This window comes from Mesoplodon bidens, assembly GCF_964165515.1.
Source record: "Mesoplodon bidens genome assembly, chromosome: 5".
In the NCBI taxonomy this organism is placed as follows: domain Eukaryota; kingdom Metazoa; phylum Chordata; class Mammalia; order Artiodactyla; family Ziphiidae; genus Mesoplodon; species Mesoplodon bidens.
Genome location: NC_138161.1, coordinates 59,364,809 through 59,382,387, shown reverse-complemented (window position 1 = coordinate 59,382,387; position 17,579 = coordinate 59,364,809). Strand labels below are relative to the sequence as shown.

Genomic DNA, 17,579 nt, shown 5'->3' with positions numbered 1-17,579 from the left:
ATAGAACTGACAACCCCCTTGAGTATATCAAGTATGTATTGTAAATTCAAAAGAAGGACTAGTGTATTGGAGCAGCCTTTAAAAGACAGCATAAAAAGAAGAGAGTGAGCCCTAGAAAATGGCTAGTTTTTTTACTGGGCTGAAGATGGACAGCATTGATTCAGTGTTTATTTAGGCTTTTATATAGCCAAGTACTTGCTAGGCCCTGGTTTATGGTTAATATTACTTTGTAATGTAAAATAAAATTCAAAGCCAGTGTCATACGATTAGATGTGGTGAAACATCACCTCCTGCTTCTGAGATATGCTTTAGGATCTCCATGGTCAGACTTCTAATTCATACATGAGTTCATAATTCATCAGCAGTCATGAATGCCACAAGGAGAAATAATAAAAGTTGTCCTGGTATCTGCTCAAGGCTTCTTCTGGGTTGCCGTCTCCTATATTACGTCCAATTTTCATTGCAATGTTTTTCTGCATCACACCATATGAGGGGCTAACTTCTATGACTGTAGACATAAGATAATTGGTTGCTATGAAATAGGATTTCTAAAACTCCATTTTAAATCCTCTATGGTGCTTGAAGCTCCAGATCGGGGCCCAGAATCAAGCCTTGTGTCTGCAGGAATATTGCCAGGACTTCTGGATAAGAAAAGTACCAAGTCAAATCTAAGGATTTTTTATAGTAGCTCCCAATATCTGATTGTGGCCTTTTGTTAATCTGGCTGCATCAGAATCACCTGGAAAGCTTATTAAAAAATACGGATTGATTTCCCAGCCTCTACCCAGGAGATTCTGATGCAGATGGTTTGAGGAGGATCCCAGGAATATATATTTTTAATCCATTTACCCAGCTAATTCTAATGCAAAGTCAGGGTTAAGGGCACCACTCTGGTATTCGATCTGTCTCAGAAGGCAGATAATTAAACAACTACATTCTCCTCTTTATGATGCTGACATGAGGGATATTCTACTGTTATAGATAGAACATTGGCTTTAGACTCAGAAAATCTGGGTTCATATCCTAGTTTTACCACTTAATAAATGCTTTGTGATCTTTATATAAACCTTTTATTTTATCTAAGCTTCTACTTTTTCATCTATAAAATGGAGTTATCCATATACCCATCTCCTAACAGCCATGTTCACTTTTTATTCTACCTTAAGTGATTAGTTTAAAGCAGTGGTTGTCACACTTTAGCTGTAGCAGAATCATGGAATGGGTTTGTAAAAACACAGATTGCTGTCCCATCTCCCCACAGTCTCTGATTCAGCAGGTCTATGGTGGGGTTTGAGAATGTGCATTTCTAACAATACCCAGGTGATGCTGCTGGTGCTGAGGAACCACACTTTCAGAACCAGTGGTTTAAAGTGTGATCAGAAATGTAGTAGCTTTTATAAACTTTTACCAATGTCATGCAAAGGTAAAAATATGATATAACTCCTTCCCGCCAAATTGGCAATTATTTTACCTTCTAGATGACTGTGCAAACAATGAGAAAACTCATCTGAACATTTTTCCGTATCTAGCAAAATTTCTATACTTTTTTAAACCAAAATGGTATGTGAATTGCTTGAGGTTTATGCTAAACAATATGTTAATGTTCATGTATTATTTTTTGGTTTTGATTTGTGTTTTATTTAGTTGGGCCAAGAAGAAACAACAGAACATCAAAAAGTGAAATGTCTACACTGTAACAAGGAAATAGATGAGACCCTTAACATTGAAGCAATGGAGCTGGCCAAGAGGCGTCTCCTGTCAGCACAAATAGTTAGTATTTTATTATACGCTTTTTAAATTATTGTCCTATCATTTATATCATTTGCAAATATTTTTTTCCCATTCAGTAGGTTGTCTTTTCGTTTTATCAATGGGCTCCTTTGTTAAGTTTAATTAGGTCCCATTTGTTCATTTTTGCTTTCATTTCCTTTGCCTTAGGAGACAGATCCCAAAAAATATTGCTACGATTTATGTCAAAGAGTGTTCTGCCTATGTTTTCTTCTAGGAGTTTTGTGGTTTCCAGTCTTACATTTAGGTCTTTAATTTTGAATTTATTTTAGGATGTGATGTGAGAAAATGTAATCTCATTCTCCTACATGTAGCTGTCCAGCTTTCCCAACACCTCTTATTAAAGAGACTGTCTTTTTCCATTGTAAATTCTTGCCTCCTTTGTCATAGATTAATTGACCATAGGTGCTTGGGTTTATTTCTGGGCTCTCTATCCTGTTCCACTGATCTACATGTCTGTTTTTGTGCCAGTACTATACTAAAAAAATTAAAATTAAAAAAATTAAATTATTGGCTAAAATTATACTGAAAAGTTTCTCCCTTGCTTAAGACAGCTTGGTTATGGTCACCTGCACAGCTTAATAGATTGTTTACAAAGGCAAAGGGAAGTTTGGCATTGTCTTAGGAATCTGCTTGACTGCAAAGACAAAAAAGAAAAGGACAAAAAGAAAAAGAAATCCACTCAAATTAGCTTAAGTAGAAGGTGTTTTTTTTGAGGAACTTGGAATTTCACAGATCCCAATGGCAGGAATTACAAGCTGAGCTCTACCACCAGATGCATTATGCAGTCATTTCCATGACACTGCCTATATCTGGACCAAACCAGTTTTTCCTGAAAGAATACCACCAAGTCCACTAGTAACTGCAGGTATAGGTTAGTAGGTTTTCATATCAAATCTTGGGTAAAAATTAAAGAAATTCTGTAGCACAGCAGCATATAGGACTCTGTGAGAAAATGCTAATAGCCCAGTTTCCATTTTCTATCCAGGTCAGAGACAGAGTCTTGACCAGTTGCCACGACTCATCCTCTCAAAATGTTCATGTTGGGACTCCCTCACTGCCTGTGGAACTGTCATGCACTTCTTAGCTGTTCCATGCATATAGGATTCTGCTTGCTCAGTCTAATTTGGGAAATGGAAGATCTTTAGGGTATGATTATTCCCTCCTCAGAAGTAGTCCTGGCAGACAAGCTGAGTCACAAAGACAGCTTTCCAAGGACCTAAATAACTTCTTTAAGCAATTGAGCCAGTGCCATGAAGGGTGAACTTGTGCCCATATCATGCTTTGTTCCACCAGCAGATTTTATGAGAGCATGTATCTGAGTCACTTCCAGATTTTTAATTTATTTCAGGAAAATATAGTATTCAGGAACCCTTAAAATCAATGCAGGAGACTCCATTTTTAGTCTTGCTTTTATTATTAATATGATATGTGACTCAGAACATATTCTTTTAAGTTGTTATTCTCCCCATCTGTAAAAGGAGAAATTATGCTACCTGAATGACCTCTTAGATTCCTTCCACTCATGATAGCCTGTGTTTTCTACAATATATACTTCCTGTAACTTTTTGATTTATTGCCTTAAATGGTTTTTTTTCTACTATTATATCTTCATTGATTTTGTGCTGTGTGTTAGGTCTTAATCCAGAAATCCTATTTTTCAAAATATATTGGATCTCTCTGTTCTATTCTCCAGATCTTCATCTCACCTCATATATTTTTAGCCTTTCTTTGTTCTAGACATATTTTCATGTGTATCTTAGCTTGTTGATTTGATTTCTGCAATCTCAATGCTAATGTTCACTGCTCCCTACAGTATTAATTGGTTATTGCAGTTTTCAAAGCTCTGAGAATTCTTATTTAAATCTCAGCCAGCTCTTGTTAACGGGAGCAATATCTCCTCCACTACTGTATGTTAGAAGAGGGGGACTTCCCTGGTGGTCCAGTGGTTAAGACTCCACGCTCCCAATGCAGGGGTCCCGGGTTTGATCCCTGGTCAGGGAACTAGATCCTGCATGCATGCCGCAACTAAAGATCCCACATGCCACAAGGAAGAACCCACACATGGCAATGATGATTCTGTGTGTGGCAACTAAGACCCAGAGAAGACAAATAAATTAATTAACTAATTTAAAAAAGAAAGAAGATGAAGCACAGCATGGTAAGACAGTGGCACAAGAGAGCAGCACAACATAATGGGGGAAAAGAGAGGCAGGCTTTAAATTCAGAAAGAACTGAGTTTCCAATGTGATCTTGAGAAAACTGCTCAACTCCCTGAGGAGCCTCATCTTTCTCATCTATGCAGATTTGTATACCTTCCTCATAAAGCTGTTGCAAGAATTAAATAATTTTCTGTGAAACATAAATTATTATGTTAATTCAATAGTATATTAGAGAGTTCAGAGATGGCAGTTATTGTTAGGAATCAACTATTCTCTAAATTCTTCTTACATTTTGGTGTGAAGGATCACTTAAGAGTTAACATTTTTCTAGTATCTAACTGCTTTGTCATTTATGTCGCTAAGCTTTCATGAGCTCCATATGACTTTCAGCTTTCTTATTTCCCCCACAAACTACAGTGCTTATCTTTGAGGATACTGAAAATATTTTAATTTTACATTATTTTGCCAGTATTTTAATGAAGTTTAAGGAGAAAATGATACTCTATTGAATTCCTTTCATTACTGACAAATAACCTTTTGACCTTTCATCCTTAAATCTAGTTCTGCCCCTTTCTAGGATCCCCCAAGAGCAAAACCATGTTTAAATGTCCGTAAATAATTGTGCAGACAGAATGTCTTCTATGGAACCAGGAATCTTTAGTCATATCACACATCCCAATTTAGGAAGTTGATTCTCAACAATGTTCAGCACACAGAAGCCGAGTGGGTTCTCAGTATATGGACTGAATGAATGAATGTCTGTGTTCTGCACCACAGGAGCAGTTCATTTCATGCTGGGAATAGATAGGAGACAAGAGAATCCTGTTGTCAAAATATTTGGGGAGGTGGAATTAAATAAAGATATAAATCAGAATCCCTTACTGTAGAATTTCTCAGAGTCTTTAATATTCTAATATGCATTATAAACTTTTAAGATGGGGATACTTTGCAACAGTTCCCACACTTATTTGGCTACAGAACTCCACTTATTTTTGAAAACCTAATTAACATCTAGAGGAACCTAGTTTCCTGCATAACCATTTTCATTCCACCCAAAACTCAGACCTACCTTCTGCACTGACCTCATGGTCTGGACTCCATAGAAAAAAAATTTTTTATATATAAAGATACTAGATTATTCGGGGATTTTGACTTCTTTCTCACAGGTTATTTTTCCATGAAGAAAATAATATATTGTCCCTGTTACCCATATTATAGAATGATTTGATTCAACATTTCTTTTAGGCAAGCTACCAGAGACAATACAGGAATGAGACTCTGTCCCAGAGTGCAGTCCAGATGCTGGTAGGTGCAGCAGGAAGCTTTGGTGAGAAAGGAGAGTAAGTATATTTTCAGGAGAAGGCTTCCATCCTAAGCCACTACATTTAGGAAATTGTGCAAATGAGTTTCTCGCTTTTGTTCGGTAACTTGAGATCATCCAGTGTTATGCGTGCAAGCCACTGCCTGCTCTCCACCCCACAACCAGGTCAAATCACTTGCTTCCAGTTTCCCAAACTTGCTCCACTCATCCACACCTCTGTGCATTTGAACCAGCTGCTGCTTCTGACTGAGATGCTCTTCCCTTTCTCCTTTTGCCCACCCCTGCAAAGCTAAGCTGTGGTAAACCACTCCTCCTTCTAGGCTACTCAGATACCTCACTGAGGTCAAAGACTTCCTTAGTCCTTCCAGGCACATCTTCCCAATGCACAACCTTTCCTGATATACTCATAATGATTTCTTTAGATGCAAGCCTCCAGAGTCAGCAATGAGTTCCTCAAAGTCAGCATGATAGGGAGTACCCTCAGATCATCCCCTGTGGAGTGTATGACTGGGAAGAGGGACAAGTTAAACTGCAGTGCAGTTGCGACAGTGACCACCCAAAACCCAGACATACCTTCTTGTTCTAGATCTCATTTCTGGTACCACGGACACCAAAATTTCCTGCTCAAGTGGTCCTAAGCTTATTTCTAGGATTGCTTGGGCCTTTTCCCTCATGTCATGATCTTACAAGCAAACTGGGCCCTTGGTGTGCACCCCTCAAACCTAAGACATGTGCCGGCCTCGTGTCCACTCACATGCACTGGCTTGAGATACAGTGAGAGATAAAGCTGTGTGTGGGAAGAGAAGTGCCAGACACTAGAGCATGCTCTCACTGCAGTGTGCGTTCAGATTTTCAAAGAGCCTAAGAGTTTTAATTTCAAGCCTCGCCATGCAAATCATTATGACATTATCTTTCCATATATGGTGCAAGTCCTCCACCTGCCCTCTTGCTCTAGGGCCCTCAAATGCTTAGGGGACCTGAGCGGTGTTAGTGAAGTAGAGGGAGAAGGCTGGGCAGATGTGATCAATTTAAAACAATATGATTCATACTTTAAAGACAGATGCACTATGTACAGCAGAAGTTTTTAAATGAATGAACAAATGACATGCTGAAAAGTAGTATCACTGCATTGTCCAGGAGAGGTTAACATATGTAGAATACATATAAAACAGTACCTATATAGAGCAATTCAGCCCACCACCTTGATTTTTCCTCTAAAAACCCACGAAGGCAGAAGCAACATATGCCTCTGAGGACCCAGAGTAAATGGGGTTAAGGTTTGAAAGGACTCGTAGTGGGCAACAAAGGCAAATTTTGAAACATTTATTACATTTTCATTCATACATGCAAGAGATAAATATTGAATACTGATGTGTGCAAAACTATACGCCAGCACTGGGGAATATCAAGATCAGTGAAATGGTGTTCAGATCAGAGAATTTTCTCTTAATTACACTTGTGCTCAGTGCTTGCTGCTTTGCTGTGTTGCTTTGGAGTTGATTTCACCATCTGCTGATCATTCCTATCCATAGCCCCACCTGTTGGGGTAACCTGCAGCAAGAAAACAAGTCTAAAGATAAAATCAGTAGGGGGTTAAATAGAGGTACCAGGACCAGTGCTAAGTGCCTGTGTAATTGCCTAAGAAGCAATACTTTGAATATAGCTTATATTTATTGTCTTGTGTCAGACACAGTTTTAAACATATTACCCATTCAATGTCATAAAAATCCTATAAGTGCTATTATTATCTTTATTTTGCAGGTGGGGAAAGTGGGGCACAGAGAGATTAAATAATTTACCCAGGGTTATTTAACTAATGAATTACAGAGCACGGATTCAAAGCTATCCTACCTCACTATCCAGTTAGAGAGATCATACTCTTCTCCTAAATCAGGTCTAAACAGTGAATATGTTGATATAAAATAGGAACTCAGGAGCCTGAAAAACACAGGAATTTGGCCTGTAAAATATCACACACATTGATATCACAGATGTTTAGGATTCATAAGAACTTGTGAAATGATCAAGTCTTAGCTTAGACATTAATTCCTTCAGGAAGGTTTCCTGATTCCCCAAGACTATATTCAACACCCTCCTTTGTGGGTCCAGAGTGTCCTCTTATTGTCTCTGCAGAATGCTTACTACACTTAACTGCAACTGTTGTTTGCATGTTTTACTCCACTAGTCTTCTGGATTCTTGAGGGCGGAGACCAGTATCTATGGTTTACCCCATGCATTTATCAAGCATAAAAGGTGCTCAATCAAATATTTTAAAAATCAGAAATGAATCAAGTCATATATACATTCATGATTTTCCGTGTAATTACCACATTATTATATTGAATCACAGAGAACGGAATAACTTCCTTCTTTTTAATTATATCAGTATCCCTGTAACAGAGAAATTGCCCAAATTTTAGGGTGAGAACATCATAATCCATAGGAAGAACAAGGTCCACCTTTGTACTTAAGTCACCAATGCCCTTCCATTAAGCTTCATTTTAACGTAGGGCCTCAGATCCAGGGATGGAGCCCCATCCTCCTTCTGATGAAGACAATGTAAGTATCTGGTCAGCAGCAGGTAAGTTCCTCATAAACCAAGGGAATTTGCTGAGCAAGACCAAATCATAGCACATAGATCTGAACTGCCTCAACAAAAAACCCAGAAGAAACCTACAGGCAGCTTGGGGCAAATGTCTTTTGGGGGTTTATGAGCACCAACTTCTCCAAGTAACCATTTTTGCTCTTTCACTTCTCCACTTGTATTTTCCCCATAAACTCCCTGATTACTTTCCCAGAAGGTGCAAGAAAAGAGATGGGCGAATGTGTGAGTTGGGCTAGATGCCTCATATATGCTTTCTTATTTAAGTTTCCCAGGCTGACATAAGTATTTTTACTTCCATTCTGAGAGCAAACAGGTTATTGAGGTAATTTGTACACTGCCACCCAGATAATGGAGGCTCAAACACAAAAACCCACATATATTTGAATCCCAAATATTGGAATCATGGTATGCTTTCTCTCCCTGAAACTTGACTTCTCTATTTTGAACCATTTATCTCCATTTATTTTTACTCTCTGTTTAATGATGAGCCCCACAATCTAACCTCATAATTACATATTCACCTTTATCCACATCTTCATGACTTGGACCTATGTCCATGAAAGTGTCTCATTTCCTGTCGTCACTGACAAAATAGTTTTCCTGCCTCCTGACAATACTGCATTAAACTTATCTCAAAAATTTTAAAGCATGTTTAAAGGTTCTTCTTCTTCTTCTTTTTTTTAGATATATGAGTGCTGAGACAATAAAGAATTATTCTGAAAGCAAAACAATTCTTGCCTTTACTAGAAAAGTATTGCTCAATTGGGTGTATAATACGAAAAAGGAAAAAGGGATCCCATCAAGGTAAGTGCTTTTAAACCTTACTAGAAATGCTATTATAATCATTTGAAATTTCCTTTTATTTATTTTTAAAAATTTATACCCTGAATACTTTGTAAAATATTTTGAGGTGGTTTACAACCAAATTACTTATATACATACAAAAAGTTATTTAAAGAAAAAAAGATATAGTGTAATAACTTTTATTATAGAGGTAAATTTCATACAAGATTAAACGTTAACCATTTTTAAGTGTACCATTCAGGGTTATTTAGTATATTCACATTGGGCAACGATCTCCTCTGTCAAATTCCACGGCATTTTCATTGCCCCAAATGTAAATCCAGTGCACTGGATTAGCAGTCACTCCCCATTCCCTCTTCCCCCCAGCTCCTGGATAGCACTAGTCTGCTTTCTGTCTCTATGAATTTACCTATTCCAGATGTATTATATAGATAGAATCATACAACATATAGCCTTCGGTTTACGGATTCTTTTTTTTTTAACACCTTTATTGGAGTATAATTGCTTTACAATGGTGTGTTAGTTTCTGCTTTATAAAGAAGTGAATCAGCTATACATATACATATATCCCCATATCTCTTCCCTCTTGCATCTCCCTCCCTCCCACCCTCCCTATCCCACCCTGGAAGCAACCTAAGTGTCCATCGACAGATGAATGGATAAAGAAGATGTGGCACATATATACAATGGAATATTTTATTACTCAGCCATAAAAGGAAACGAAATTGAGTTATTTGTAGTGAGGTGGATGTACCTAGAGTCTGTCATACAGGGTGAAGTAAGTCGGTTTCTGGATTCTTTCACTCAGCATAATGTTTCTTCCACATTGTAGCATGTATCTGTAGCATAAGGTTCATCTACTTTGTAGCATGTATGAATACTTTATTCTTCTTATTGAATACTTTATTTTTCTTATGAATACTTTATTCTTCTTATCTTAAATAAAATACTTTATTTCTTCTTATGGCTGAATAATAGTCCATTGTGCAGACGTGATGTATTTTCTTTATCCATTCATCTGTTGATGGGTATTTGAGTTGTTCTCACCTTTTGGCTATTGTAAACAGTGCTGCTATGAACATTTATGTACATGTATTTGTTTGAATTCCTGCTTTCCATCTTTTGGGTATGCACCTAGGAATAAAACTGCTGGATCATATGAAAATAAAATTTATTTTATTTAATTAATTTATTTAATTTCTTGAGGAAACACCAAATTGTTTTCCACATCTGCTAGATAATTATGAAATCAGGAAATGTGAATCCACCCACTTTATTTTCTTTTTCAAGATTGGTTTAGCTATTCGGGGTTCCTTGCAATTCCATATGAATTTTAGGATTAGCTTGTCTATTTATGCACATAAAAAATGTCATTGAGATTTTCATAGGGATTACATTTAGTTTGTAACTTGCTTTGAGTAGTATTACCGTCTTAAAATATTAAACTTTCTGATTCATGACCATGGGATGTCTTTTCATTTATTTAGATCTTTAATTCCTGTTAGGAATGTCTTATAGTTTTCAGTGTACATGTCTTTGGTAAAATTTAATCCTAAGTATTTTTATGCTATTTCAAATAAAATTGTGCTCCTGATTTCATTTTTGTAGTGTTTATTTCTAATGTATAGAAATACAAGTTATTTCTGTATATTGATCTTGTATCTTGAAGCTTTGCTGAATTCATTTATTAGCTCTAGTTGTTTTTTTGTGAATTCTCTAGGATATTCTGTATTTAAGAGCATATCACCTAGGGATAGAGATATGTTTACTTTTTCCTTTCCAACTGGGATGTCTTTTGTTTCTTTTCTTAGATTCAAGAGAGGTCTCCCTCTTCTCAATAGGATTATCAGTAAATACCAAATGGATATTTTTGTACTATGGTTCTTTTAAAGCCTTCAATAGTGACTTAGGCCACAACTTTCTGAGTACTTATTTCTGTTGATGTAACAAAGAAGTGGAGATTTGAAAAACTAGGACTTATAATCAATCTACATTTTAGTCTGTCTCTTATATATCATTCATCTCAGAGTAGGTAGTACAGATTCTGGAGTCAGATGGCTTAGTTTAGAATCCTAGTCTTTATCATTTATTAGCTGGATAAGTTTGAAAGGTCTCAGGTTTCTCATTTGAAAAACAGATAAAGTAATATCTATGTCATATTCTGGAGACTGATATATGTAAAGCACTTGGCAAAATAACTGGCACATAGTAGGTACTAGTATATACTAGTTGGGTTCACCTCTGCCTTCATTATGGGATTGTTGTAAAGATTACATAAATAGTGTGTGTAGAAGCACTTAGTCCAGAGACTAGCACTAAGTAAGCACTTAAATGTTAGCATTTATTATTAAGTGCTAAATAAAAATTGAGTTCTCTAACCAGTGGATGAAGTCACTATCAAAGATGAACAAACACACAAGGAAACAATCATGAGAGTGAATCAGCAGAAATAACAGCAGCAGATTTATATCCCTAAGACTTCAGTTATTAAAATTATCCAATATGGACTATAGTATTAGTGAAATGTTGAAATTAGTAAGTGATGGAATCACAAACATGAACAAGGCCAATCACCAAAAGAAGATTTATATAATGAAAATGAAAAAATATATAATTTATATATAAATTATATAACATGGAAAATATATATAATAGTTTCTACCACCTTTTCATTGCTTCCAAGGTAATTACCCAGGTCAGGTCTCAACACAGCTGGAGGGGGAAATATAGCGGCTGCTTCAGGAGACTACAACTTGTCAGCTGATGAAATTACAGGACCTGACATCAGCAAATACTAGTAGAACATATAAGAGGATGGATCTTGAGGATATGGGACCAGGGCTGCAACATAAGGCCAGATTGGGAAGAACTTTATTGGCACAGAGGTCTTATACCTGATAATTCAGGATTCAACATTCTATCTAGGACACTTGGAGCTGGTGCTATTATATTCCTGAGATGGTTCTTTGAAGCTTGACCAGGCCAATAACCTACAATAAATGAAGTGCAGATGATAAAATTGGAATATTTAACTAGATTTATTATATTAGAATGAAGAACCAACCTCATGATTTTGTTCCCTGTGAAAGAACAGAGGATATTTCCCTTCACCAAGGCAACAGTGAGAAACTCAATGATAGATGTCCTCTGCAGGACATGGTTAACCATCATTACGTCTGCTGTGGAACAGGCCTCTCTAGTATCAAAAGGAAATGGGAGTGGCAGAAGACAGATGGCAACACTTAAATGTCAGAGGCAAGGTGGGCATACTTTATTTTGTGGACAGCAAACCTGGAGTAGCAGTCAGAGTGTTTGACCTAAGGATGGGTAACAAATATTGAATATTAAAAGACAATATAGACAAACAGTTAACTATGGCATTACTTGAGTTTTCTCAAGGTAGAAAGGGAGAGCTGTTGAGCAAAGGGATGAAGTCAATTATTGCAAGACAGCTAAGTCAATTCTCAGAATCAGAGTCCTTGAGAAAGAACTGCAGCACCACAAATATGTAGGATAAATATTTCCTCAATCTTCTCTCAGATGGACATTTAATCATTTTACCAGATTTCCTGTGCATTGGGAAAAGAAAATACTCAGACTCTGTTAGGACTTTGGGTTATGGCATTTAAATGATACTGATACCAAAGGCTTGAAATACTATTGTGTTCCTCAAGTTAAACTGGGAGCTTTTAGGCCAGATAATTTATGGAGTTTCTGACCCAGTCTGTCTCATAGAAGTCCACCAGGTTCACTGTGTGGTTATTTCCCTAAATCCCTAAGTGTATAATTGGGATGAATATACTTAGTGTCTAGCTGAACACATACATTGTCTTGTTGACCTATATCATAAGAATCATGGCAGAAATGGCCAAGTGACCAAGTGGAACCCTTGGCCAAAATAGTAATAAGAAGCAATATAGCATTCCAGGAGGAGTTTAAAAACTAATGCCAACATTAAAGATTTAAAGACATTGTAAGTAATTCCCATCATATCCCCTTTAATTTATCTATCTGACATAAACAAGTCAGATTATAGTCAATTATCAATTTAAGCAAAAGGTAACCTCAAGTGTAATGCTGTGCCAGATGTGACTTTATTGCTGGAAGAAATTTTAAAAAGCAGTTTGTTCTCTCATCCAAGATGGTGGCATTGAGGCTCCTGAACTCAATTCCTTCCATGGACACACCAAATCTACAGCTAAACATGGATGAGTTCTCCTTGAAAGAAATCCAGAAACTGAGCAACTCCTACACATCAGGCTAATGAGAAAATACCTACTTTGAAACAGGTAGGAAATGCTGAGACACACTTTCACCATAAAACTCACCCCCTGGCACAGACATACAATTGGAAGGGAACACAGAGCTCCCAGTCTCTCCTGAGAAGCAAAGGGTTTGAGCCCAATATCTAGCACCCTAACTTTTAAGACTTCACCCTACGGGATGGGCCCCCAAAATACCTAGTTCTGAAATCTAATGAGGCTTATAACCACAAAATACACAAGACTAGAACAAAGAAACAGTTCTTAATGTGTTCATGAGGATGTTGTCTTCTTGGAAGGAGCTTGTGTAAAATTTGGCACCCTGGCTTTTGTGGCTTCCACACAAAGGACACACCTCTTGATTGCCTGGCTCTAGTGGCCAAGGGGGCTTCTATTTTAGGAGCCACAAGACTGTAGCAAACAAAGAAACACTTCTTAATGGGCTACAGCTCCATGGCTCAGTGCAGATGGAGCAGATAGAAATACCCATCTCCCAGTCTTTCCCTGAAAGAAGTCTATTTGCATACCTCAAAAGCTGCTACCTGAGGAGTCCTGTTTCTAATCAGCTTGCATCTAGGTGATGAATGATACTCTCCACAATGGGACACAAACATGTCTTGGCACATCCTCAACTACTGGGAGCCACTAAGAGCAAATAAGGCAGCTTGGACAATCACAAAGGTTTGAGAGACAACCAAGAGCTCATGATAGGCTGAATGATAAGGTTTATCTACACAAGACCAGTCCATCAAGACCAAAAGAGGTGACTGTTTTATCTAATGTTCAGAAACCAACACAGAGCATGAAGGAAAATGAAGAAACAGAGGAATATGTTCCAAACAAAAGAACAGAATAAAACTCCAGAAACACCTTAATGAAATTTAGATAAGTGATTTATCTCTTAAAGAGATCTGTTATTGTGATTTATCTGTTAGAGAGATCAAAGATGCTCACTAGGGTCAGAAGAAGAATATATAAACAAAGGGAAAAATTTAACAAAGAGATAAACAATATAAAAATGTCCCAAACAGAAATCACAGAGCTGAAGAATAACTGAGCTGAAACATTCAATAGAGGGGTTTAACAGCAGACTAAATCAAGCAGAAAAAAAGATAAGCAATCTCAAAGACAAGGCAGCAGAATTCGTCCAATCTGAGGAGGAAAAAAAAGAATGAAAAAGAGTGAAGATAGCTTAAATGACTCATGGGACACCATCAGGTGGACCAGTATTTACATTATAGGGGTGCCAGAAGGAGAAGAGAGAAAGAAAGGGGCAACAAACTTATTCAAAAAAAAAAATAATGGCTGGAAACTTTCTTTACATAGGGAAAGAAACAGACATCCAAATATGATTAATCCAAAGAGACCCACACCAAGACACACTAGGTAATTAAATTGTCAAAATTTAAAGACAAGGAGAGAATATTAAAACCAGCAAGAGAAAAACAATTTGTTATATACAAGGGACACATACGCACCAATAAGACTATCAGCATATTTTTCAGCAGAAACTTTGTAGGTCAGAAGAGAGTAGCATGATACACTCAAAGTACTGAAAGAGAAAAAAAAAAAAAAACTACCAACCAAGAATTCTCTACCCAGCAAAATTGTTCAGAATTGAAGAAGAGATAATGAGTTTTTCTAGGCAAGCAAAAGCTGAGGAATTCAGCACCCTCAAGACCAACCTTACAAGAAATGTTAAAATGGACTAAAGTCCCTTTCAAGCTAAAATGAACAGGAATTTTTTAATAACAGGAAATCATATCAAAGTATAAATTTCATAAGTAAATAAATATATAGTAAAATTCAGAGTACTCTAATGTTGTAATAATGGTGAGTAAGTCACTTATAAATCTAGTATGACGGTTAAAAGACAGAAGTACTAAAAATAACTACAATAATTTGTTAATGGATACACAAGGTAAAAAGATGTAAATTGTAACATCAAAAACATAAAATGTGGAGAGGAGGAGTAAAAATGTAAAGATTTTAGTATGCATTCAAAGTTAAGTTTATCTTAAAATAGACTGTTATAAATATAAACATGTTTTATGTAAGCCTCATGGTAACTACAAAGCAAAAAACAATAGTAGATACACAAAAGATAAAGAGAAAGGAATCTAAGCATACCACTACTGAAAATCATCAGTAGATAGGTATGGATTTACTATTGCCATTTGATAATTGTTTTCTTGCTACTTTATAGTTCTTTGTTCATTTCACATTCTCTTATCTCTTAAATTGATGCAGCCACTGTGGAAAACAGTATGGAGTCTCCTCAAAAAATTAAAAATGGAACTACCACATGATCTAGCAATCCCACTTCTGAGTATATATCCAAAAGAAATAAAAACAAGATATCGAAGAGATATTTGCACTCCCATTTCACAGTAGCATTATTCACAATAGTTAAGATATAAAAAGAACATAAGCATCCATCAATGGATGAATGGATAGAGAAAATACAATGGAATATTATTCAACCATGAGAAAGAAGGAACTCTTGCATTTGTGACAACATGGTTGGATCTTGAGAGCATTATGCTAAGTATAAGCCAGACTGAGAAAGACAAATACTGCATGGTATCACTTATATGTTAACTCTAAAAATAAGTCAAATGAAAAAAATGAAATAAAATAATAGATTTTTAAAAGCCAACTCATAGGGACTTCCCTGGTGGTGCAGTGGTTAAGAATCCGTCTGCCAGTGCAGGGGACATGGGTTCAAGCCATGGTCCAGGAAGATCTCACATGGTGTGGAGCAACTAAGCCCATGTGCCACAACTACTGAGCCTGCGTGCTGCAACTACTGAAGCTTGCATGCCTAGACCCCATGCTCCTCAACAAGAGAAGCCACCACAATGAGAAGCCCATGCACCACAACAAAGAGTAACCACTGCTCACCACAACTAGAGAAAGCCCGTGCACAGCAACAAAGACCCAACACAGCCAAAAATAAATTCATTCATTCATTCATTAAAAAAACATAGTCAACTCATAGAAACAGAGAGTAGAAACCAGAGCTGAGGGTTTGGGGAAATAGGGATTGGTAAAAGGTTACAAACTTTCAGCTATAAGGTGAATAATGCCTGAAGATCTAATGTAAGACATGGTGACTATAATTGAGAACACTGTACTTTATAACTGAAATTTGCTAGAGAGTAGAACTTAAATGGTCACACCCCCAAAAAAGAGTTATGTGAGGTGATGGATGTGTTAATCAACTAGATGGGGGGAATCCTTTCACAATGTATATGTATATACATTGTATTGTATATATACATGTATATATGATGTACACTTTCAATATCTACAATTTTTATGCCAGTTATACCTCAATATGGCTGAGTTTTTTAAAAAATAGAAAGAAAATAAAAACAGTCTGGGGAGAGGGCTGAGAAGGGCAGAGGCAGTGTTACCATAAACTTAACAAAGCTTAGACTCTATGGCTCCTCCCTCACACTGGCACTGCCTGAGGCCTTGGAGGATTTTTGCAATTTGATGACAGCATCATATATGTATTCATAATTTCATCTTCTTTTCCTTAAAAGGGCTTCAAACTGTAAAAATTTCAGGTCCTGCGTAACACGGATCTACCTCTAAGAATAGCAAAGTAATCCAGCACTCACCCACTCTTCAATCAATAATTGATTAATAATTTCATTTGAGTTTTAGCAATAATAATGCATTATTATACTAGTTGAATAATTTAAAAATAAAATTAAAAATACATTAAGTAGGGCTTCCCTGGTGGCGCAGTGGTTGAGAGTCCGCCTGCCGATGCAGGGGACACGGGTTCGTGCCCCGGTCCGGGAAGATCCCACATGCTGCGGAGTGGCTGGGCCCATGAGCCATGGCTGCTGAGCCTGCACGTCTGGAGCCTGTGCTCCGCAACGGGAGAGGCCACAGCAGTGAGAGGCCCACGTACCACACACACACACACACACAAAAATAAAATACATTAAGTAAATCCTCTCACTCACAATTCTACTGTCTAGCATACTCAGTATAAAAATAATTTTTCAGAGCATGTATGTTAATTTAAAGTTTTTAATAAAATGCGACCTAACCTGTTCCACTACCACACATGCTGGGATTTGTTCCAGATTATATGCCTTGACAAGGAAAAATGCTCATGATCCATTGCTAAGAGAAAAGAAAAAAAAACAAAACAGGTTACAGAGCAATATGTATGATATAATTCCTTTTGTATTTATAAATATGATTATATAAATAAAAATATTGGAAAAATGTTCAAACTAGTAATAGTAGCCATCTCTGAGAAGTGGAATTATTAGAAGGTGGGAGAGATTTGCTTTGTTTTTTTTTAATATTTCCAGTTTGAATTATCCCTGTCTTATGATCTGAAGTATTTCTACTAAAAGTATAAGTAAAAATGAATGAGAGGTGAGGAAAGTGAGAAAGAGGGAAAACCAGCCTGAAGACATTTAGCAGAGGAAGAAATTAAAGGAAAGTATATGAAGTAGGATGCCAGAAAGTGTATGGTAGTGATAGCTACTTCTCAGAATTAAGCTGGGCTTTGTAGCTATTGATGATTAGAACAGAACTGAGCATATGTTGAAATTAATTCAGTGTAATTATTTTATCAGATAAAACTATCTTTTTTCTTTTTACAG

The 17,579-nt window shown here is 36.8% G+C and overlaps 1 protein-coding gene across 1 annotated transcript in view; it reads left to right on the top strand.

The window, feature by feature from the left end:
* SLC9C1 (solute carrier family 9 member C1) overlaps positions 1–17,579 on the top strand; it is a gene marked incomplete at its 3' end in the record, with an annotated part of 88,482 nt that overhangs the window by 46,728 nt on the left and 24,175 nt on the right. The window contains exons 12-14 of the mRNA XM_081235336.1: positions 1,645–1,770; positions 5,196–5,290; positions 8,561–8,680. Of these exons, the coding sequence (XP_081091462.1) occupies positions 1,645–1,770; positions 5,196–5,290; positions 8,561–8,680 (341 nt within the window). The remainder of the gene's footprint in view (positions 1–1,644; positions 1,771–5,195; positions 5,291–8,560; positions 8,681–17,579) is intronic.